Consider the following 25,336-nt stretch of genomic DNA (forward strand, 5'->3'; position numbering starts at 1 on the left):
GTCTAGTAGGCAGTTGAATTTAGGAGTCTGTAGTTCGGGGTAGAGGTCTGGGCTTGATGTAAAAATTTGGACATCGTTGGTATATAGGTGGTATTTTGACTTTTGAGTAAATGAAATAAGAAAAAGAAAACTAGTCAATCCAGAAGATGGTTAAAAAACAGAGAGGGAGGTGAGGGGAGAAGAAAAAGAACTAATGGGCTAGAAATTCAGATCCATTACTGATCATAGTTAATATAAGTATACTAAATTCTTTAATTAGAAGACAAATAATAGCTGACTTTAAAAAAGTTATCAGTAAGCTGCTTATAAGAAATGGCTAAAAAATAAGGACATAAGGTGAAAGTTAAAGGGTAGAAAAAGATATACCAGTCTAATACTAACTAAAAGAAATCTGGTATAACTATATTGGTATCAAATGAAATAGACTTTCAAACAGATTTTTATTAGAGATAGTAATTACCAGAGATAAAGAAGGTCACTAAATAATGATAAAAGGTTCAATTCCTCAGGTAGATATAATAATTCTCAACTTTTATGCCATTAGAAACAGCCTCAAAATATGTAGTGCAAAAATTGACAGTAATGTAAGGAAAAAAGGGCAAATCCACCATCATAATGGAAATTTTTACTCCCTTTCTCAGTAATTAATGGATGCAATAGGAGAAGGTCAGTAAGTCTTTAGAAGATCTGAATTGGTCAGTTAATGAGCTTAACCTAAGTATCATCAGATCCCCTGGACCTAGATTGAGTTTTTGAGTTTCTTTTTTGAACAGTTCTACTTGTGTGGATTGATGTTTCATGACTTTTTTTCTTTCTTAGAGGTCTTCTGAAGAACAGAAAATTGACTTTAAAAAAGGTTGATTCATTTTCTCTTGCAATTACAGTATGAGTCCACTGAACCTTTTTATGAAGCTAAGATGCATTATTGGTTCTTATATGATTATATCTTTATATTGGTAATTTCATCATCCTAAGAGTGATTTTGTCATTACTCATCAATTATTCCCAACTATGCTAAGAAAGACTAAAATAAGAAAATGGAAGAATGACGGAATTACTTAGAAAGATGATGTAATAGTCAAATCATTGCTATTGCATTATCTTTTTTTTTTATTGCATTGCCTCAAGAATTGCATTATCTTTTAAGAAAATATAAACGAAGTTTGGAGGCACCATTTTTCTAGTCTTTGTTTCAGCTTTCATTGAACACAGGTGAAAATTTAGAATTTTTGATTTTCTAGCCGTAATGGCCAAGAACAGAAAAGGTAACAGAGAAGACATTTCACAGTTATTAGATGGATAAAATAATGATCAAAAGTGACAGCAGGACTCTCTCTAATCATGATGGTGAAGTTGGTCATATGAGTGAAATCTTAGACTGTGAGTCATCAGATGACAATATCCTAAATGAATTTTCTTGAACTCAAGAATTGATGAGTGAACAGTAGATTTCTCTGGTTTATATAAAGGAAATAAGGAATTCGCATCCAGTTAGTCACTTGGTAAGAAGGACTTCATCATGCAGTATTTTGTGACAAGAACTTGGACCATCCCATTTTACTAAAAGGCTGTGTGATGGTATTCTTGCATTTCATATAATATTTGTGCATGAATATTTACTTGACATAGCTTATAAGTAAAAAGTGTTGAAGGCAGATATGCATACAAAGGTGATAGGAAGGGAATAGATGATATAGAACTGAAAACAAATCATTGGCTTGGTCATTCTAACTGATGTTTATAAATCTAAAAATGAAAATATTTCACAATCATGCAGTAAAGAATGTGGCTGTCCTTTTCTCAACAAAATTATGAGCCATAGAAATTTTCAAAAGCACTGCATTTCTGTAATGTGAGTGCAAGGACCAGAAGTAATGATCACCTATTACAGATATATTTGAAATCTGGAATCAGTTTTTATAAAACTGGATATTCCAGGCCCACTCATGTCAGTTGATGAACAGTTTCATTCAAATTATATAACCCTTTTCACGTGTGTTTGTGTGTGTTTGTGAGTATACACCTTTTTCACCACCTTCCTCCAATTCCCTCCCTGCCCTCCACCTGTGGTAAGTGCGAGTCTGATCTCTTTTTCTGTGAGTTTGGTTTTTCTTTCGTTTTTTTTCAGATTCCACATTTAAGTGAGATCACAGATTTGTCTTGCTCTGACTTATTTCACTTAGCTTAATGCCTTCAGGGTCCATCTGTGTTATTACAAATGGTAGGGTTTCCACATTTTTTAAGGCTGAGTAGGATTCCATTGCCTATATATACCCCAAGTTCTTTATCCATTCATCCATTGATGGACACTTAGGTTGTTTCCGTGTCTTGGCTGTTGTAGATAATGCTGCTGTGAACATGGGGGTGCAGATATCTTTTCAAGTTAGTGTTCTCATTTGCTTTGGATATAGTCCCAGAATTGAAATTGCTGCATCATTTCATAGTTCTATTTTAATTTTTTGAAGATCCTCTGTACTGTTTTCCATAGTGGCCACACCAATTTACAGTCCCGCCAACAGTGCGTCATCATCATCATCATCACCATCAGCAGCAGCATCAGCTGTTCCATCAGAGCTGCCAGTAAAAGTCCATGCAACTTTTTTTTATTTTGTGAGGAAAATTGGCCCTGAGCTAACATCTGTTGCCAACCCTCCTCTTTTTGCTTGAGGAAGATTGTCACTGAGCTAACATCTGTGGCAGTCTTCCTCTGTTTTGTATTTGGGACGCCACCACAGCATGGCTTGATGAGTGGTGTCTGAGTCCTCGCCCAGGATCTGAACCTATAAACCCTAGGCTGCTAAAGTAGAACATGCGAACTTAATCACTCCACCACTGGGCCAGCCCCATCCATGCAAGTTTTTTTTTAAGATGAGCTGTACAGGCGTGTGTCACTTAATGACAGATATGTTCTGAGAAATACATTGTTAGGTGATATCCTTATTGTGTGGACATCATAGAGTGTGCTTACACAAACCTAGGTGGTATGCTTACTACACACCTAGGCTGTATGGTACTAATCTTATCATCCATTGTTGATTGAAACGTCATTATGTGGTGCATGATTGTATTATAGCGGTACTGTAGCTCATGGGAATGATTCTCTAAAGAGGGATACTGTTGATGATGCCAGCCGGGAAGAGGATAGTTGCTGGAGTGATGTCCCTGTGGAGACAAGAAGGAGTGGAATCTAGTGCCTAAGGGGCTCATTTGGCCTCCGTCATGAGTTAATCCATCTATAGTAATGGGAGGGAGGGCAGAGTGTATGGGTTCAGATTCTGGTAGGTGGACAGATTTGGTGGTGGGTGCTGGTGGAATTTCTCTTCTGAATACTTCTGTTTTCTTAGTAAGCTGGTATCAGATTGGGTAGGAGGTTTTGAGGTTTGAGGAGGGAGGGAAGTTATGAAAGGGACTGTAGATGAATAGGAGAGTGAATGGAGTAGGGAAACACAGTAGAATTGCCAAGCAGCATAACGGCTCGCCTGAGGTGAGTGGTCATGGACTTAGACAATTTAAAAAGTGAAAAAGTATTTACTTTTTGCTTTTTTCTTTTCACTTGAGGAAGATTTGCGCTGAACTAACATCTTCCTTTATTTTCTATATGGGTCACCACCACAGCATGGCTGATGAGTGGTATAGGTCCATGCTCGGGATCCGAACACCTGAACCCAGGCAGTCAAAGGAGAGCATGTGAACTTAACCACTATGCCACAGGCCAGCCCCTACTTTTTACTTTTTAAACAGTGAATTTAGAAATACTAGTCCTCAAATAAAACTTTGGATGCTGTCATATAAAAAATTCATGATCTCAGAAGGAGTAGAGGTGAAACTATATTTTTAGGTTCTGAATGTTTGAGTTTTCAGGGTATGTTTCCTAAGTAAAAACAAAAAGGATATTAAAACTTTTAAAAAGTAGTCTCGAAGTTACAGATGTTTCACGTTCCATGAAGAAAGGTAATTATTTCCAAAATAAACCTTGAATCCTGAAGTCTCACATGGTTGTGTGGATGAGGCTGTACTGGATAACTGGAACGTGCCTCTCACACCTCTGTGCTAGGGCTGGTGTGCAGCAAAGGGGCCACACCTGTCAAGAGCAAACCTTGATTCCCTTTAGCTCCTGGCATGGCTTCCGGCAGCCTGGTCTCTGTAACCTGAGTGTGGTTTTCAGATCATGCTGTGTGGTCACAGAGTCAGAATGCTGGAGAAAGCCCCCCATAGGAGCACTAGGTGGTGTGTTGGAGGGCACCCTAATGGTGTAACCCACTGTGAGACCGGAGGACTTCGTGGATCTCATGATACAGTTACGGGGGCTCCTTCAGGACCACCTCATCCAGAGTTGCTGTCTCTCCCATAGACCTCCTCTTCACTGCTCTGCTCCTCTTTCTCTGTTCCCCTCCCCTGTATTGTGCTACATTTAGCTACTTTTATTAACCAATATGTGTTAGCCAATATGTACTAAGCAACATTTTCTATTTTCAATTTAAAATTATATTCTCAATGTTAAATGACAGTGAGTTGAACCATTGTTTCTTTTAACAAATACATCCTACTAGTTCAGAATTTGTTTTGGCCTTACTAACATTTTTATTCTGTGGTAAATTTTAATTCTTCATAGGAAAAATTAATTATGAAGACATATATAGGCATCCAAAAATGTTGAAAGACCAATATATTGAGTACCCACCATGTAATAAGCAATACAATACTACAAATAAGATTGAAGTCTTCTGTGTGCATTGCCAGTCCCATCTCTCTCCCTCCAGAGGTCACCGCCAACTGAATTTGCTATTTATAATTTCCATTCATATTTTATATCCCTAAATATGTCTTATTTTAAAAACTTATATAAATGGTTATTATCCTGTGTATCTTTCTGTAGTTATGTATAATTATAAATTATATGTATTATATTAACATGTATTGATATATATAATTATATATATGTCCTTCAACATTGTTAGATTTATCCATATTTATACTCTTAATTCCTTCATTTTCATGCTGCACGTATAATATTCTTTTATATAAATATGTCCCAGTTTTATTAATCATTTTGGTGGATATTTACTTCCAGTTTTTTGCAGTTTTACATGTATTGCATTGAATGGTAAAGTATGTATTTCCTTGGGCTCATGTTTGAGGGATTTTCTAGGGGTTGTATACCTAAGAACTGATGGGTTGGGAGGTATGGGCTTTGTCAGCTGCAGTTCCCGGTCCCCCCAGAGGTGTATGGGCTCAGAATGTCCCGGTGTCAGCTGCTGCTTGATGCTATGTTCAGTCATGATCAATTTATAATGGACTAATAGAGTAAGTAGCTGAGTGTGCACCTTTTATGGTTACTTCGTCTATTTATTTAAATGGGGACCTACCTTTTCGGAGACAGTTTAATTTTATTGAAGAGGATGTCTTTGTTGAGTCACAGAGTAAATGATCCCTTAAGAAATCCTTCTGTATATTTTTCTCAGTTCCAGAGTTATGCTGTGATAAACTCATAATTATGAAGTTGTTTGTTCATACTTTAAAGCCAGTGATTCTCAAACCAGGGTGGGCGTCCCTGAAGTCGGAAGGGTTTTCACAGCAGTAAGGCCTGGTTTTCACCCTTTTCACTGGGTGGACATTTGCACCGATGGGGCAAAAGCAATAGTGGGTAAAACTGCCAGCCCCTCTGCAAGAACCAAGGAAGTGGAATCAATTTGTAGTCATTTATGTTAATATGAATAGGTTTATTTCTATTATTAAGTGAATAAATATTTCACAAATTTTATAGTTTCGGTTTCTAATAGAGTAACTATTGATAGGTATAAGCTAAACAAAGTCTCTTCTTCTAAGAGTGTAAAGGGATCCTGAGACCACGAAGTTTGAGAACCACTACTTTAAGCACATGGTAGGTGTATGAACAGACAAATATTCTTCCTCATGCTGGGCTTTGAGAAGGAACACTTAACAGATAAATTCAGTCAATCTTCAGTTATATATATGTGAATCTTATGTGAATTTTCAGTTCATTGCCTTAAAATTTTGTTTATAACTAGATTATATTTGTAAATAAAATGCTTTGCAGGTGCTGACCTTAAGGAAAGAGTCAAAATGAATTCCAGTGAAGTTGGTCCTTTTGTCTCCAAAATAAGAGCAGTGATTAATGAAATCGGTAAGCACAATTAAATTCTCCTTTCAACATGCTGAAGATGGCCTGAATGTCAGATTTAAAATGTTGCACACTGTCTTTATATAAACTTTGGCCAAGATACTTATATAATTAGATAAGTTTGACCCATAGCTAGTTGCTGTAAAACAGCATGTAATATATTTCATTTTAAAGATTGTGAAAAATATTTTATAATTAATGATGCCTCCTACATATGATGACATGGCATATGAAGGTAGTTACTAGAAAACGAGGAGAATAATTTGGCATGAGCCTTTGATTTAAGTATCTGTGTCTCTTAAGTAATTGCATACACAAACATATTTAGATTTGGAATTTTTTGTTTTTTACGTAAACAGGATCATATTATTTCCTTAGAATCACAGACTTCTGTGTAATATTTATATCTCAGTACATATCAATCTACTTTATTATTGATACTTTTTAATATATTGCTGCATAGTAATCCATAGCGTAGTCTTATCCAGAATTTTAAATTATTTCTTCATTAATGAACATTTAGGGCTTTTTGTCGTTGTGTGTTGTTCGTAATAAAGTGGTGAATCTTTGTACCAAGTCTTTCAGAATGTTAGTATGTGTACTTATAGGATGATTCCTAAATATGGAATTGCAGTTCTGAGTATCATGTGTTCATTTTATATTTTAATAAATCCTGCCAGATTATATTCCAGAAAGATTGTAATAGTTTATATTCCCATCAGTTACGTGATGGTACCTGTTTCCTCATATTCCTGACAGCAGTTAAAGTTGCTATTTTTTAAGTTTGCCAAAGTTTAAAAAAAAAAAAGACATCTTAGCATTTTAATTTGCATTTCCCCAGATGCTTGTGTGATGTTTCATCTTTGCAAATAAGACTTGCTTTTCCCCTTCTGTAAAGTGCCTTTTCACTTCCTTCATCCTCTTTTCTAGAGCATGACTACTTATTAATTCAAAAGCCATTTTTGTACTAACCTTTCGTTGTTAAATGTATTACAGATATTGTCTCCTAATGTGCCACCCTAATTCAATTCCAATAGCTTTAAATTGAAAACTTTTAGTATCTAGAAGGTACTAAGTTCCCTTTATATTCTTTCTGTTTTTTCCTTGAAGATTTTCTTTGGTAATTCTCACACATCAATTGTTTCAAATGAGATTAGAATTGTTAGTTTTTAAAGCAAAGAGGAAAAATACTTTGTGGGCTTGTGATTGAAATTTCAGTCTTGTTTAGAAAGAACTGACATTTTATGACGAATCTTTCCATCCATGATGTGTATAGCTCTTCTTTTGAGGGGGGGTCATTCATTTTTTTAGTGTCCTTCAAGAAGGTTTTCGTCACGTTGGTCTTGGTCTTGTATCATTTTTCCTCCTAAAATTTATTCATAGCTATTTTATGGCATTTATGCTTTTAAATGGAATCCTTTCCTTTCATTTCTTTTGAAGTCTGGTTATTGTATGTCTGTAGGAAAGTTATTAAATTTTATGTACTTATTTTATATCATGCCAATTTACTAATTTCTTGTATTATTTATTGTTATTTTTCAATTTCCTTGCATTTTCCAGATGAAAAGTTCATTATAAATAATGCAGTTTTCATCTTTTTTCCCCCAACATTTTAGTCTTACATATTTTTCATATATTTTCACATTGCTGAAGTCTCTTGGTACAATATTCACTTGTTGAAGTGAGTGTCTTCATCCTTGTCTTTATTTGACTTTGACGAATGCTTTTGCTATTTTGCCAGTAATTACCAAGTTCAGGGAGTTTTCTTCTATTTTAACCTCTTAGGAGTTTGTTGCTCTTTTTTTAATCAGGAATAAGTATTAAAATTTGGAAACTTTTTTTGATGTATGTCAGGATTACAATTGTGTATGTTAGACTTCACCTTATTTGGCCATTGTTGTACTGAACTGTGTTGGTGGACTTAGCGCTGCCCTGGCCTTGCTTTACTGCAGTGAACCCTGCCTTGTCCTTGTGCGCAGTGCTTATGGTGGTTTGTAATATGCATTGCGAGATACAATTTTATAGATTTTGATAGAATCATAAATGAGACTTATTTTCTAGTTTTGTTTTTTGTTACCCTTTTCTGGTTTGGTATCATAGTTGTACAACCTTCATAGAATGAGGTGAAAGCTTTCCATCTCTTTCTGTGCTTTATGTATAGGAAAATCGTCTGTTATTTGAAAATCTAGTAGAACTTGACCGTGTAACATCTATCGGGGTCTTGTATGGTTTTCCTATTGTTGTTTACTTGTATTTTTTTTTAGAGGTAAGTTTTAAAATATGTATGTTTTGATTTCTAGACTGCTTGTTGTTGACTTTCTACCTTTTTTATCCTGTCTTGGTATTATTGGAGGCTCTCCTCTGCTTCTCTCTCCAGCTTCAGCCTCATGGTCAGATGTCTCCTAAAGCAGAACATGGACTTGGTTTCCATGTTGGTCAGAGAGCTTGACCTTGGAAGTAAAAGTTGATGCTGTCTATAACTGTATATCGTCATGTGCCACATAATGACGTTTCAGTCAATGATGGACCGCATGTACAACTGTGGTCCCGTAAGATTAGTACCATATAGCCTAGGTGCATAGTCAGCGACACTGTCTAGGATTGTCTCAGTACGCTCTATGATGTTCACACAACGATGAAATTGCCTGGTGACACATTTCCTAGAATGTATTCCTGTTGTTAAGTGACACATGGACTGTATATGCTAGGAGGAGTGGCTAAGACTGGTCCAGTTATAAACATTACCTTGATGTTTCTTCCAAGCCTCTTGCTATTTTATTGATTCTGAAGTTGGGATTTTTCTGGGACTTTTTAAGTGAAGAACTGTTTCTGTTTTTGCAGTGGCATTTGTTTTCAGTGTTGGTAGTTGTAGCATCTCTGTTCTGGAGCCTGATCCAGTCTACTTTTTTCTCTCCCGTGAGTTCCCCAATATTTGTTAATGATAATTTTTATTATATTACAATGGATATAAAATTTTTAAGTTGTCTTTTGTGAGATTTTGAGAGGCAGGTGGAAACTAAGTGTCTTGATGTAATCAAGTTAATATATTAAACCAAGAACAGGCAAATGTTTTCTTAAAGGGACAGATAGTAAATATTTTAGGCTTTGCAGGACCATTATGGTTTCTGTCACAGCTACTCAACTTTTTTTTTAGAGACTGTATTTTTCTAGAGCAGTTTTAGGTTCACATCAAAATTGAGGGGAAGGTACAGAGATTTCTCATGTACCCCTTGCCACTACATATGCGTAGCCTCCCCCATTAGCAACATCCCCTACCAGAGTGGTACATTTGTTACAGCTGATGAATCTACATTGACTCATCATAGTCACCCAAGTCCTAGTTTACATTGGGGTTCACTCTTGGTGGTGTATACTTTATAGGTTTGAACAAATGTTAAATGACATATATCCATCATTACAGTGTCACACAGTATTTTCACTGCCCTAAAAATCCTCTGTGCTTGGCCTTTTGTCTTCTCTCCGCTTCCCCAAAGCCCCGCAGTGCACAGTCTGTGTTCTAGTTGTGGGTCCCTCTGGCTGTGCCACGTGGGCTGCCGCCTCAGCATGGCCTGATGAGCAGTGCCACGTCTGCACCCAGGATTCGAACTGTCGAAACCGTGGGCTGGCGAAGTGGAGTGCACAAACTCAACCACTCGGCCATGGCACCGGCCCTGCAACCACTTTGTACTCTCTCCAGTTTTGCATTTCCGGAACGTATATAGTTGGGATCATACAGTGTGTAGCCTTTTGAGATTGGCATCTTTCACTTAGTAACATTAATGTTTTCTCCATATCTTTTCATGCCTTGATATTTTACTTATTTTTGGCCCTGAATAATGTTCTAGTGTTAGGATGTACCACAGTTTACTGATCCATTCACTTGTTGAAGGACATCTTGATTGCTTCCAGATTTTGGCAGTTATGAGAAAGCTGCTATAAACATCTGTGTGGAGGTTTTCATGTGGACGTAAGTTTTCATCTCCTTTGGGTAAATACCAAGGAGCATGATTACTAGATTGTATGGTGAGAGTCTGTTTGGTTTTGTAAAAAACTGCCAGTCTTCCAGAGTGGCTGTACTATTTTACATTCCCATCCCAATGAATGACTTTCTGTTTCTCTGCATCCTCATCAGTATTTGGTGTTGTCAGTGTTCAGAGTTTGGCCATTCTAATAGACGTGTAGTGGTGCCTCATTGTTGTTTTAATTTGCCTTTCTGTGATGCCTTATGATGTGGAGCATCTTTTCATGTGCATATTTTCCATCTGTATATTTTCTTTGGTGAGGTGTCAGGATCTTTGGCCCAGTTTTTAATCAAGTTGTTTGTTTTCTTATTGTTGAGTTTTAAGAGTTCTTTGTCTATTTTAGATAACAGTCCTTTATCAGATGTGTCTTTTGCAAATGTTTTCTCCCAGTCTGTGGCTTGCCTTCTCATTCTCTTGACATTATCTTTTGCAAAGCAGAAGTTTTTCATTTTAATGCAGTCTAGCATATCCATCATTTCTTTCATGGAAATGTGCCTTTGGTGTTGTAGCTAAAAAGGTATCACCATACCTGAGGTCATCTAGGTTTTCTGCATGTTATCTTCTAGGAGTTTTATAGTTTTGTGCTTTACAGTTAGATCTGTGATCCATTTTGAGTTAATTTTTGTGAAGAGTGTAAGGTCTTTGTCTTGATCCATGTTTTTGCATGTGGTTGTCCAGTTGTTCTAGCGCCATTTGTTGAAAAGACTGTTCCATTGTATTGCCTTTGTTCCTTTGTCAAAGATCATAGACTGTATTTATGGAGGTCTGTTTCTAGGCTCTCTGTTCTGTTCCTTGATATATTTGTCTAATCTTTTGCCAATAACCATGCTGTCTTGAATACTTTACCTTACTACATCTTGACATTGGGTTGTGTCCATCCTCCAACTTTGTTCTTCTCCTTCAATATTGTGTTGGCTATTCTGGGTCTTTTGCCTCTCCGTATAAACTTTAGAATCAGTTTGTTGATATCCATAAAATAATTTGCTGAGATTTTGATTGGGATTGCATTGAATCTATAGATCAAACTGGGAAGAACCGACATCTTGACAGTATTGAGTCTTCCTGTTCATGAACATGGAATGTCTCTCCATTTTTTTGATTCTTCTTTGATTTCATGCATAAGTTTCTTAGTTTCCCTCATTTAACTCTTGTATATATTTTGTTAGACTTGTTTCTAAGTATTTCATTTTTGGGGGTGTTAATGTAAGTGGTATTGTGTTTTTAATTTCAAATTCCACTTGTTCATTGTTGGCATTTAGAAAAGTGATTGACTTTTGTATATTTACCCTGTGTCCTGCCACCTTGGTAAAATCGCTTATTTGTTCGAGGAATTTTTTTGTTGATTCTTTCAGATTTTCTGCATAGTAGACAATCATGTCATTTGCAACCAAAGACAGATTTATGTCTTCCTTCCCAGTCTGTATTACCTTTTATTTCCTCTTCTTGTCTAATTGCATTAGCAAGGTCTTCTAGTATGATGTTGAAAAGGACAGGTGAGAGGAGACATGCTTGTGTTGTACCTGATACTCAACTTTGACATATAGTGCTAAAGCAGCTACAGAGAGCATGTAAACAAATGTGTGTTTCTCTGTTCCAGTAACACTTTATGCATAGTGAAACTTGAATTTCATTTAACTTTCATGTGTTATGAAATAGTATTTTCAATTTGATTTTTTTCAGCATTTTAAGAATATAAAAACTGTATTGGCTCGCTGGCTGTACTAAAACAGGCACTGGGTCTGATTTCCTTCCTTCCTCTCTTTCTCCTTCTCTCTCTCTCTTCTGTCTCCCTCCCTCTCTCCTTTCTTCCCTTCCTCCCATCCATCCATTCATTCATCCATCCCAAGTGTCTTCTATCTTCTTTATTTTCCCTGTCTTTTGGAACTAATGCTAATCTTTCACTCTTTTGTTTATGTATTTTAAAAAATCTGTTGACTTCCAGTTCTCATTTGGACAACTTGCTTTATGTTTGGCTCAGGCCTTTTTTTTATGGGTTTTGCTTTTCAGAGTTTTAGAGGCCTTAAGGCGTCTGTATCCTTTGCTAGGGAGCTTAAAATGTTGTTCATGGAGCAGGAATGGAGCATAAGACTTATAAATGAGTTGGAGGGTGGAGGGAGTAGTAAGAAAAACAAAACAAAACAAAACAAAACCCAAAAGAAAGTTCTTCAAATCCTAAAAAATGTAAAGAGGAAAAAAGAATCTTAGGACAAATAAAATGGTAAGATGTTGAAATAAGTCCAGTAATTACCATTAATGTCAGTTGATTAAACTTGCTATTAAAAGACAGAGATGCTTCGATTTGATTAAAAAATTTAAATCAGCTGTGTATTGTCAATAGCCACCACTGGTGTAGCTTTTTTTATGCCAGGAGATTACTAACCAACAGAAACAGTTAAGTCAGTATACACTTTAAGATAAAAAGCTTTATTAGTAAGATAGTCACTGTGTATGATGGAAGGTTAAATTTTTCAGGAAACATAACTCTAAACTTGTATATACCTGAAAACAAAGATCTCAGAATATCCGAAGAGAAGCTATATTGGATATATATAGGATAAATTGGCAAATCCTCCATCAATCCATCTCTCCCAATTTATCATGAGGTCAGCAGACAAAAGTTAACAATTTGGACAACATAAATATCAAGTTTGGTTTAATAGACTCTTAAGCCCAAATTAGAGAATATGTATACTTCTCATGAACATGTGAAACATTTACAAAAATGTATCATGTTCTGGATCCTACAATCTCTGTTAAATTTCAGAAGATTAGTGCATAGAGACTGTGTTCCTTGTCCACAGTGCAGTAAAGTTAGGAACAAAACTGTACATAATATAGAGATTTAAAAACCATATATTCATAAAATTAAAAAGAATTATTAAATAACTTATGGGTCAAAGAAGAAACTATTAGGGAAAAAAGTTCTAAGACTGAATGAATATAAAATTACTGTATATCTAAATTTTTTGGATTTGTTTAAAGTGGTAGTTTGAAGGGAATTCATATCATTAAATGCGTAAGTTAGCAAGGGAAAACCACTGACAATAAATAGCTAAGCATTACCTTAAAAAGTTATTTTAAAAGGTTATAAATCCAAAGAAAGTTGAAGGGAGACAGTAACACAAGGATCAGAAATCAGTGAGGTAGAAGCCGGAGATGCACTGGAGATGACCTGCACCAGGCCGTGCCTCTGAACAAAGGAGAGTAAAAAGCTGAAGACAACCAAATTTTAATCATAGGAAAATGGATAAATGTTTTGGTATATTTGTACAGTTGGACTGTAGACAACATTGCAAATAAATGAATAACTTAGACATGTAACAACATGGATGCATCTTTGAAACATGTTGAATTAAAGCAATATGATATAATTTTTTATAAAACTAAAAGCATACGAAATGGTATATAGTCTATAGATATGTGTAGGCATAGAATGAAATCGCATACATGTGCACACAGGAAAAATAAGAGGATGGTAAACACAGACTTCACGTTGGTGATTAATTTTGGGTTTGAGAAGGCAGGTAAAGGACACAAGTGTGGATAGGGTGTTAGTCCTCACCTAGTTCTTACTCTGAGTGGTGATTTTAAGGGCATTTGTTATTATTATGCTTTGTCACATGTGTATGCTACATATTTTCTTTATAATTGCCGAATTAGATGAAGCTACTTTTGAAAGATTCATGTATCTAGAGTTCTGCAAACATTTGTTATTTCTTGAATAATTTTCTATGTTTTTCCTTATATTCATTCTTATTTTTAAGAGAAGCCAGAATTCTAGATTTTTAGAAAATATTTCCTAGTTTTAAGGTTTTTCAAAGGAGAGAAAAAAACCCTTTAAATGTCAAACAAAATTGGTTTATGGACCAGATTCTGCATATAGGCTTCCAGCTTTCTCTTGGTTCTTATCCACTAGCTCTGCTCACATAGTTAGTTCATTTTCTGTAGAGAAGGCCTTCGTGGGGTAATTTTTTCCTCTGAGGAAATGGCTTATCTGGTGGATGTTAATGGATGCTGGTGGAGGAGGATCCTGCATTGTTCTCATGGGGCTTTTTCGTATACAGATATGCTGGTGCCTGTTCATATGGACCCAAGACGATTGTTGTTTTCAGGAATTTTGTGAGCTGGTTGCCACAACCATAGACATCTTGAAATTGGCCATTGTAGCAATGTCAGAAGTGGTACAAATCAGGGTCCATCTTGCCTGTTGGATATCACTTTCCCTCTTGCCCCCTGTGTGTTAGCATTTTCCACAACTGAGGACCTGTCTCTGGGGTCTGAAGGGTGAAGGCACTTTCTTGGCCATGATGACTGCTGTGCTCTGCTTGTGTTTAGTGAGAGAGAGTCTGTAAGAAACTTACAGGTACTGGACTCATTTGAAAACGATTCTGTTTGATTAAAATGGAGATCAGAAAGTACGTCTGTATTTTATTCAGTCACTAAATTCCTTAGTTTACTGTTCCTAGCTTCTTAGAAAGTCTCTTCTTAAAAAGTAACTCTAAAATCCTAGAACAAAATTTAGTCATTTTGCTCTTTTCAAAGAAAGAAAAAGTCATATGACTGTTTTTGAGATGTTTCATTCCAAAGAAATGGTGAGTTCTCAGATTTATAAAAGGTTAACATTGTAACAAGGTCCCCTTACCCCTTCCATGTGGGATGTCCAGGTTGAAAGCAATAAGTGATTATTTTGAAATATTTGTTGTTAACGTGCTGTGAAGTTGGCTCTGACTCCGGGCAGCCCTGTGACTGAGTGCTGTCCACAATGTCCTGCCCTCACCAGGCCTCCTCAGCTCCTGTAGGCTCGTGCCTGTGGCTTCCTTTATGGAGTCAGTCCCTCTCCTACTTGGTCTGCCTCTTTCCCTGCTGCCTCCTCCTTCTCCCAGCATTACTGTCTTCTCCAAAGAATCCTGCCTTCTCACGATGGGCCCAAAGTAGGGCAGCCTCACTTTTATCATTTTTGCCTTCAGGCTTAGTTTGCTCTGGGACCCACTTGCTCCTCTTTCTGGTAGTCCAGGATATCTGTAGAGTTCTCCCCCAATACCGTATTTCAAATGAATCCACTTTTTCCTGCCAGCCTTCTTCACTGTCCAGCTGTCACATTCGTACATAGTAATTGGGAATTCGGGGGTGTGGATAATCTTAGCCTTGGTCTCTAAGGACACTTCCTTATCCTTGATGATCTTTCCTAATTCTTTACTGCTGCCCTTCCGAAGTCTCAGTTTTCTCTTGATTTCTTGGCTACAGTCTCCATTTAAATTGATGACTGAACCAAGGGAAACAATTTCAGTGTCTTCATTGTGTACATTAAAGTTGTGTAATTCTGTAGTCATGATTTTTGTCTTCCTGATGTTCAAGTGCAGTCCTGCTTTGAGACTTTCTTCTTTCACTTTCCTCAGAAGTCGTTTCCAGTCATAGCTGCTTTCTGCCAGTAAGACGGTGTCATCTGCATGTCTTAGATTGTTGATATTTCTTCCACCAGTTTTCGCTCTTCCTTCGTGTGAGTCAAGCTCAGTTTTTCATTTGCTATGTTCTGTATGCAGATTAAACAGATAGGGAGGTAAAAGTGCACCCTTGTCTGACACTTTTGCCTATAGGAAACCATCCTGTGTCTCCATGTTCTGTCCTGACAGTGGCTTTTTGTCCACAATACGGGTTGCACATCAGGACAATCAAGTGCTGAGGCACGCGCATTTCTTTCGGAGCAGTGCAGAGCTTTTCATGATCCACATAGCCAAAGCCTTCACTGGAGGCTGACCTTCTTCTGAAATTCTCTGGAGCACTCCAGTAACTACCAAAAAATAATCAGTTAGCTCCCCTGTGCCTGTCCGTTTTCCAAATCCAGTGTGGGCATCAGGCGTTTCTTGCTCCATATGAGGTCAAAGCCTTTGCTGCAGCACGTGGAGCATCACTTTACTTGCATGGGAAGTTAGAGCGATGGTCCTGTAATTACTGCGCTACTTGGCAGCTCCTTTCTTGGGGATTGGGATGTATAGGGAGTGTCTGTAAGTCATTGTTTTGTTTCCCATGTTTGTTGGCATATTCCTGTTAGGATTTTGACGGATTCAGTCTCTGTGGCTTGAAATAATTCTATCAATATCCCATGTACCCTTGGTGATTTACTTCTTCCCAGGACTCAGAGCAGCTTTCGCTTTCTAGGATTATGAGTTCTTCCTCCTGGGCATCTTCTTCAAAGATGTCTGTCATTCTTTTGTCTCTTCTGTATTGATCTTCAGTGTACTGTTGCCACCTTCACTTTACTTTCTCCTGATCAGTTAGTGTGCTTCCCTGTTGGTTGTTCAGCATTCCTAATCTAGTTTAAATTTCTGTTTGATTTCTCAAATCTTCTGAAGAGACCGCTTGTTCTTCCTTTTTGTTGTTCTCTTCTGTCTCTTTGCATCGGCCATTATAGTGGTTCTCTTTATCTCTATGTGACAGTCCTGAAGTACTGTGTTCAGGATTCTAACCTTGCTTTTGTCACCTTTTACTTATTTGGCTTCTCGCCTGTGTTTGACAATTTTAAGCGTTTCTTGGGTCATCTGTCTCGATTTTTCTTCTCTTTTCCCTTCAGGCACGGTCTTTTTGCACTTTTAGTAACGTTTCTGGTTTCAGGCCACAGTCTTCTGGGCCTCCGTCAGTGAAGTTGAGCAGTGCAAGCCTCTTGTTTATGTGGACTTTATAGTCGTCAGGAATGTTGTTTACGTTAGATTTCGGCCCTGTGATTCTTTGAGTACTCTTCTTCAGCTTTGCTCTGATATTTGATGCTAACATTTCATGGTCAGCACCACAATCTGCTCCTGGTCTTGTTTTGGCAGAGAGAAAACTCCTTCTCCATTTCCTGCTTCCAGTTGCGTAGTTTATTTGACTTCTATATTGACCATCTGGCGATGTCCATGTATACAGTTGGTCTGTTCAGTTGCTTGAAATATTAGGCATCAGCAAGTCGGCACTGAGGCATAGATGTGAAATGATCCGGATCTAATAACAGCTGTTGTTCGTTAACTTACCACCCCTTCTCGAGCTGTACGATGCGCACCTTCCTTCCGGTTTTTCACTTGTGGCAGTGGGCACATCATTATTAGGACCACCACTGTGCAAATAAGCAATGAAGAATATGAGGAGCAGAGGTATTAATTACCTACTGATGGCCAGTCTTGTCTATTTAGATGATATTTCATGAAGAGCTAGAAAACGTTTTTAGAATTTTCTCTTAAGTAGAAATTCTGAGGGGGCAAGCCCAGTTCTCTCAAGTTGAAACCTCAAAGAATTGCTACTTAATGATAAACAAATATTTAAAACAGGTTTTCACCAGAATTGTAAATTGTAGAATTTAGTATGATGTAGATGATATTTTTGTAAATGATCTTTCATAGTAATCTTTTAAAATGCCAGGCATTTCCAGCTTCCTTTTCCATTTTTCTGATGAAATAAAATTGCAAAAGCTTTAATTTAGCTATGTAAATGCAGAGCTGAATTTGCATTGAAATACAGGTAATTATGTTAAAAGGGATAGATTACAAAATTCATCTATTTAACCAGCATCTTTTTTTCTTTAGATTTGTTATACTATAAAGTTTTACAAAAGGGAATAATTTAATTTTGAAAGTTTTCAAATTCTCTGATTAGCTTTCCTTCATATGATTAAAAACCTGTTCATATTTATTTTTCTATCAGAAAAAGCTGTCTCTCCAGGTCAAATACATAGAAAATATTTTTGTACAGAATGAAAAAATTCTGTATGAAAAGTCTTATGTAAATTTTATGAGCTAAACCTCAAGTAGTGCTTCTCATTTATTTTACTTTCGTTAGCATGTTTTTGAATTTTAGAATTGAGACACGTTTGAATTTTAGAATTGAAAGACTCAAAACAATACAAAATATGTCACTAATAATTAAAAAAAAGAAAAACCCACCACATTTAATAGAAGCACACTCACATCATCCTTTTATCTTGGCCGTCCTTCTGCAGAGATTTCTTACTGGAATCAAATCCTTTTTGCCACATAATGACGTTTCGGTCAACAAGGACCACATAGGCGGTGGTGGTCCCATAAGATCAGTACCATGTGGCCTAGGTGTGTAGTGTGCTATCCTTTCTATGTTTGTGTAAGTACACGCTATGATGTTCGCACAACAACGAAACTGTCTAACGACGCATTTCTCAGAACGCATCCCCATCGTTAATTGATGTCTGACTGTAGTGGGCAGAGTGAGGAAGACAGTCCAGGCAGGAGAGGACACAGGCAAGGAATGAGGTGGGAGTTCCCAAGGAAAATCCTTTTCCTACCCCAACCTAGCTGATTTTGTACTAGAGAGTATTCTTCAGTGCTTTGGTAACGTGGTCTCTCTTTCTGTCATCTTTATCTTAAGCTGGAAGTTACATTATGTTTCATAATGTAAAGTTGCTCTTATGATGTCAGAACATTGGTTCAGCTTAACATTTTCTCAGACATTGCCATAAAATATTTATTTTGTTGTAGAAAAGTTACCTTTTATACGTTAGCAGAATGTGATGAGCTTCTATGAATGGTTTTGCTGTTTGTCTATTGAGGCATACCATATGAAAATCTCTTGATGTAGAGCCACAAGATGTAGATTCTAGTCTGCTCTCTACCATCTGCTACTTTTCCTATCTCCTCCCTGTTGTGAGAACACAGTGGGCTTTTTCTCTACCTGCACCTGGTATCTAGCATAGTGAGTGGCATATGGTGGGGCCGCGATTGAAAGGGTAAATTGACTGGGATCCTGTTGGTGTAGACATTGGGCCAGGCTCTGCTGCTTTCCTCTCATCTTCAGCTTGGATCCTCTCCTGGAGCCTCTTTCTCTCTGCCTTTACCTAAAATTCCAAGACTTGCCTGCACTGGCCTGAGTTTGATTCTCTCTCTTCCACCCCAGTTCATGTTGCTCCTAGGCTGTGAGTGAGGATGATAGAATGAACAGGGATGGAGCGGTTTGAAAGTTGTTGTGATTAGTAGTTAGGATAGCTGCCCCTTTGCTAGATTGGAGTGGGTGTAGCTCAGGAGCTCAAGTTTGAAATGTGAGGGTATTGGTGGCTAGTAGACAGACATCCAAGTGGGGATGTTGTTAGGCAACTAGATGTGACTTTGGAGTTTAGGCAGGTAGTGGAGGCTCAAGATGTAGCTTTGGGAGTCCTCAGAATGTTGATGCTGTGTGAAGCCTTCACACTGGCTGAGGCACCTGGGCAGCTACTGTAGAGAGGAAAAGGTCTGATGACCCTGAGGCGTTATGTTTCAAGGCTGGGATGAAAAAGAAGAACCAGAAAGGAGACTGAGAAGATCAGCTAGGGTAGGGAGGTCGGAAGAAAACAGTACTCTGCAAGCCAAGTAAAGAAAATCTTTCGTGAAGGAGTGTTTGATCAAATGCTGCTGACAGGCCAAGGAAGGTGAATGCTAACCAGTCGACTACTGGGTCCTACAGTGTGGCCACTGGTGACCCTAACAAGTCCTCTTGGATACGAGTGTTGGGGCTTTGGGGGCTGCTTCCTTGGCTGGCAAACCATGAGAAAGCTCCATTCCTTGGGCAATTTTGGGAGGCCTCCTAGTTGGACTGTTGGGCTTTTTGGTGTAGGTCCATTTAGAAAAAACTAGTAATCTGTAACTTATCCTGGTTATGGATAAATGCTTCCCAAAATTTGATTCATTGTAAATAAACTATAAATGAGAGTATTTGGAAAGTTTTCCTCAAAAATACATATATGCATTTCTATGAAGCATAATATCTGATTTATCGTGGCTGTAATTGTCTCTGACGTAAGATTTAGTTTTTGAATATGAATAAGGTATGGGTAATTTTTTACCAAAGTTTAAAGTGTTGTATTTGTCACTTCATGCATTTAGTCATTATATTCCTTTTAATTACATAAAATGTTAAACTGTGAAATGTGCTTGTAAAGGTAAAAATCCACGTAAAACTCTTCCTAGTATCCCATTTTAAGATTTAGAGATTCTTGAGTAATGAATACAAAAGAGCTTGCATAAATTCCAGGTATATCCCTTTTAAGCTTTCCACTTGCTTTAGAGGCATCTGATACTTATAAAAAATCCAGAGGCGCCTGATTTTTTAGTTTAATAGTTTATTATCAGTATACAATTCGAAGCTGTTTGAGATGATTTCATTTTTTGTTTTACTTTATCTGAAATCAGCTCATTCTGAAAATACTTCATTAGTACCGCAGTGACTATTATAATGCAGTTTGAGAGATTATGCACTTGTTATATTTTCATTGCTGTTGCCTGAATGATTGTTTGACTTTTATTTTGGATGTATTGTGTTAAGAATTGTTTAGGAAAGAATGTTTTCAAAGTTTGCAGAATTGTTTGTCTCTCTGCCAAGTTGACCTGAAATGTTTATGTTCACTATGCATTTTGTTTGTTTGTTTGAAGGTCAAGGATTTTTAAAATAATTAATTTAGTTAAATTGGCTACCATTCAGCATGTATTTTACTTTCCCCCCTAATTTGATGTAATAACTAGAAACTGGAAGTGCTGACTTAATGGTATGTGAAAGATGGATTGATGGAACACTCTAGTTAACTGTCTTTATTGACTTTCCACATAGTAACTTCCAGAGCTCAGTTTTAGTTTTCTTTATCCTTCCGCCAAGAATGATGGAAAACCGACGCAGTGTTGAGGAGTCATTTGTTTTCCCTTGTGAGTTGTTCACGTCCGCTGCCTGTTGAATCCTGGAGTAGGATGGAGTTGCACTTCTGTGGTCTCACTCCTTCCCTGTCGGGACTTTTACTGCTTTACTGCTTTTGCTGACTTTCACTGAGTGTTGATCACATTATAACTTTGGACAGTTCTGTGAAAATTATACTGTTTTACTAAATGTAGCAGGAGCAGCACGCTTATCAACCGACTTCTATCACTTACTCCAAAATATTGCTCTGGAATATTCTAGAATTTGACGAGACCAAGAAAAGGAAATCACTTTAATTCCTTTTTGGCGTTTAATGTATTTGTTAGCTTTTAGTTTCACGAGGAATATCTGAATATGAGTTTAGGCAGGTTGTGAGAACACAGTGGGCTTTTTCTCTACCTGCACCTGGTATCTAGCATAGTGAGTGGCATATGGTGGGGCCGCGATTGAAAGGGTAAATTGACTGGGATCCTGTTGGTGTAGACATTGGGCCAGGCTCTGCTGCTTTCCTCTCATCTTCAGCTTGGATCCTCTCCTGGAGCCTCTTTCTCTCTGCCTTTACCTAAAATTCCAAGACTTGCCTGCACTGGCCTGAGTTTGATTCTCTCTCTTCCACCCCAGTTCATGTTGCTCCTAGGCTGTGAGTGAGGATGATAGAATGAACAGGGATGGAGCGGTTTGAAAGTTGTTGTGATTAGTAGTTAGGATAGCTGCCCCTTTGCTAGATTGGAGTGGGTGTAGCTCAGGAGCTCAAGTTTGAAATGTGAGGGTATTGGTGGCTAGTAGACAGACATCCAAGTGGGGATGTTGTTAGGCAACTAGATGTGACTTTGGAGTTCAGGCAGGTAGTGGAGGCTCAAGATGTAGCCATGCTCCACTTCAGTGGCCTGGGTTTGCAAGTTCAGATCCCAAGCGTGGACCTACACCACTCCTCAGCCATGCTGGGGTGGTAACCACAGATAAAATAGAGGAAGAGTGGCATAGATGTTAGCTCAGGGCGAATCTTCCTCAGCAAAAAGAGAGAGAAAGAGAGGACACCAATAACCAATATCAGGAATACAAATGGAACATCATTGCTGACTCTTCAGACATTAAACAGGTAAGAGAATATTATGAATGACTTCATATTAATATATCTGAAAATCTAGAGGAAACAGATAAATTGCTAGAAAACTATAAACTTCCAAAAATGAAACAAAAAATAGAAAATCTGTTTATGTGGTTATTTTCATATATATGTACATAATCTATATATCAATATATGTATACAAATACATATTCATGTAAAAGCCAAGAAAAGGTCTAAAAATATACCTATTAAATTAGATATCAGCAATAATTACTTATGCGGGGGAAAAGGGAATCGGGGAAAGCTGCTGAAAAGAGTTTTAAATTTTAGCACTCTGTTACGGTCACCTGACTAGCACCTTGTGCCTGGTTTCTGAGGTTCCCCCAGGTGGACCCAGTGAACTGTGGTCTTGCTGTAGGTCTCCAGGAATTAGCAGTGTGCAGAACCAGCATGCTTGGCAGACTTTCCGTGGAGTCTCAGCATTTCCCTGTCCTTAGATGCTCGGTTGCTGGCATGGAAGGATGGCTTACAATGCTGAGTCCTTCCGTGGGGGCTCTGGGTCCTCTGGGTCTGGGCTGTGAGAACTGATGATAGGCATTAATGGCTATGAGCAAGATCCTTGAGCCAGACCACCTGAGCTCGAATGTGGCAGCAGCAGGAAAGTAACAGCAACTCCTCTGCCCAGTGTCCCCATGTAAAGTGAAGGGCATGATAGTTCTGATGTCATAAGGCTGGTAGAGGGTTTAAATTTTGTAAGGTGCTTAGAACAGTGGTCACACATAGTAAGCACTTTCCAGTATTTCCTAGATCCATAGGTAGCTATACAAGTGGGTGAGTGCTGGACTTAGCAAACTCAAGCAGCTTTTCTTAGATTGCACCCTTGTCGCTCTTCTGAGACCTGAGAATGGTGCCTCCCGTTTGAAGCCCCCAGCCCCGTGTGATGAGGTGAGTGTTTGTGTTGGCGTCCAGGCCGGCTCCTTTCTCAGAAGCCCTGGGCCTCCAGGAGAGCCAGGGTGCAGCTAGCCTGTAGGCTTTGGGCAGGAGTGGTTTTGTTTTGTTTTGTTTTTTGATTCATTTGAAACTTGATGATGAGAATGTGACACAGAGTGTGTTAAGCTGAAGGTGAAACTTTGGCTGAAATTAGGGGTCATTAGGAATTTATTATAGTTTTCAGTTAACCTTGATTTTATTTCTCTTCTTCTTGAATGATTTCAATAAAGTCAGATTTCCAGTATACTTACTATATGGGCATTTCTTTTAAAATATTTGATTTCTCTGATTGGTGTAAGAACACTGTTCTTCAAGCAAAATCAAATTTAAAAATCATGACTGCTGCTAGCATTTTTCCTTAGTAATTGAATTGTTTATATTTTTCTAGAAACATCTGAAAACCTACATATGTGTCGTATCTGTCTCAACACGTATGTGTTGAAAGTAGAGCCTGACTTCCCTTCTCCTCACGTTCATGGCCGTCTGACCGCAGTTATCCTCGTGGTGCTGTCTTCTGCAGACTACTGAAGCGGACCACAGCTTTCCCGTAGCTCCTTTATTTTTCTCTTAAAATAGCAAAACTAATTGTTTGCTTTAATTATATTTTTAGGAGCATTTCAGAGGATTATTATCTTCTTTCTCATACCTGGCTTGTTTCCTGGTACTAAACTCAAAATAGTGTCTGATCCCCGTAGTTGTGTAACATCCTGAGCCATCATTTCTTCCTATTGCTGTGGGAGCAGCCGTTGCCCTGGCAGTTGCTGTCTCACTCCGTGGCACTCTTACATGACTACCATGGTGATGTTTCTCAGGGCTTTGAAACTGATAATCTGCCTTTTGAAAGGTGTGTTTCATTGTTTCCTCTAAGATTGTTAAGTGCTCCCAAGTAGAAGAAATACTAGATGTAAAAACAAGCATATTAGGTGACCGTGAAACTAGCATGTGCTTTGATACGATTCATATTTTCCTGAAAAAAATTTACTAAGAAAAACATCTTTTAGGGAAAAATTAGGATTGTGTAGAACTTCAGGATTTATAATATTGTAAAACGGTTGAAATTTAATTACTCATTGAATACTAATTAAGCTATTTTACTTAAATAATTCTTTAGAAGGAAAAAATTTTATAAACTGCTTTATATAATGCCAATTTATGTTAATATTTGAAAGGGCCAAGTAGTTTATCTATTTAATGATTTGAGAGTGTTAACATCCTATTTTCCTTGTTCTTTTTTGTATAAGGACCCCCACATTTCTTGTCATTTTGTGTTATATATGTCATATAAATTGTAATGTTGAAAATTTTATCCCCTTGAAAAAATTTCTCTAGTTCTTAACTGTCACATTTAAAAATAATTTTCATTACTTCCAAAAAGTATAAGCGTCTAGGGAAAAGTGTTATAGTCTCTAGCTTCAGAATTAGAAAGCCTGAGACGATTATTTCAGCTCCTTCCCTGCCCTCTTGTCTCCTGGGTCAGCACGTTTGTATTTGTTTACTTCTCCTCGTTCCCTCCCTCTGCATTATGTAAACCCCATACTCCAAGTGTTGTGGAGCTGGAAACCTGCTGCTGGGCAGGCCCCTCCCCCCTCATTTGATCACATAACGTTTGTTTCTAGTACTTCTCACAGTGAAGGGGAAGGATATATATTCATTAATCAATTTTATTTGTGTTTTTTATGTGCATTAAATCTTTTTTTTCTTTTAATGACATTTTATGCTTCTGAAAAAATGATGCTTTTAAACTTTCTATTGGCTGTGTGATTTTAAGTCTAATATTTATTTGAGAATACTAACTAATAAAAAGGTAGAGCAAAGCCTTGTCAGCTCGTTCTGCGGCCCTCATTCCCTTTGTGTTGCAGTACAGCACTAAGGGCATTATAGGTGACCAGGAATTGTAATCTTCCTGTTTGCTTTCTCTTATGCTCCAGGGCTTATGAAGTTATGGCATGTAACTTTTGTAATTTACGGTCAATTTATTCCCTTGACCCTTCTATTTAGTCTACATTTTCAGTGCACAATTTGATATGATCGTCTTTCCATATATGTTACATAAGTTTGTTCCTATTTTTAGGGAACAAGCTGAGGAATGTGAGACAGTTCCTATTTATGATGGGTTGGAGTTTTCAGAAACTAGAACTCAGTAGCACATGTATGTCAGGCCTGGGTTTGATTTTGGAGATCCATTGCCCTCACTTCTGTAATTTCTTTCCGAAGAGTCAGCTTCCAGCAGATGTTCAGCGAGTGCCTTCAGCTCTCACTGTTGAGCAGCATTTCACACAGCAGGGAGAGAATACTCCACTCTCTTCCTGTTGCTTTCTCCAGCTTGGCAACTCTCTGCTTTTGTTTTCTGGAGCTCTACAGGGCTGCATATATTCATGTTATTTCTTTAAAGTATTAAGTGAAAAGTTAATAATAAAAATAAAAGTAGGGAGAATACTAGGTTTAATGTAATAGAGA

General features: G+C 37.7%; 1 protein-coding gene across 7 annotated transcripts in view; it reads left to right on the top strand.

The window, feature by feature from the left end:
- The window catches only part of AUH (AU RNA binding methylglutaconyl-CoA hydratase), a 152,511-nt gene that overhangs the window by 31,864 nt on the left and 95,311 nt on the right, over positions 1-25,336 (top strand). For 5 of the 7 annotated variants that reach the window (XM_014854670.3, XM_070495982.1, XM_044756544.2 and 2 more), the window contains one exon: positions 6,059-6,145. The exons of the other annotated variants lie outside the window; for them this stretch is intronic. In XM_014854670.3, the coding sequence (XP_014710156.2) occupies positions 6,059-6,145 (87 nt within the window). The remainder of the gene's footprint in view (positions 1-6,058; positions 6,146-25,336) is intronic. 7 annotated transcript variants of the gene reach the window in all.

The sequence above is a fragment of the Equus asinus genome, chromosome 23 (assembly GCF_041296235.1).
Source record: "Equus asinus isolate D_3611 breed Donkey chromosome 23, EquAss-T2T_v2, whole genome shotgun sequence".
Lineage (NCBI taxonomy): Eukaryota > Metazoa > Chordata > Mammalia > Perissodactyla > Equidae > Equus > Equus asinus.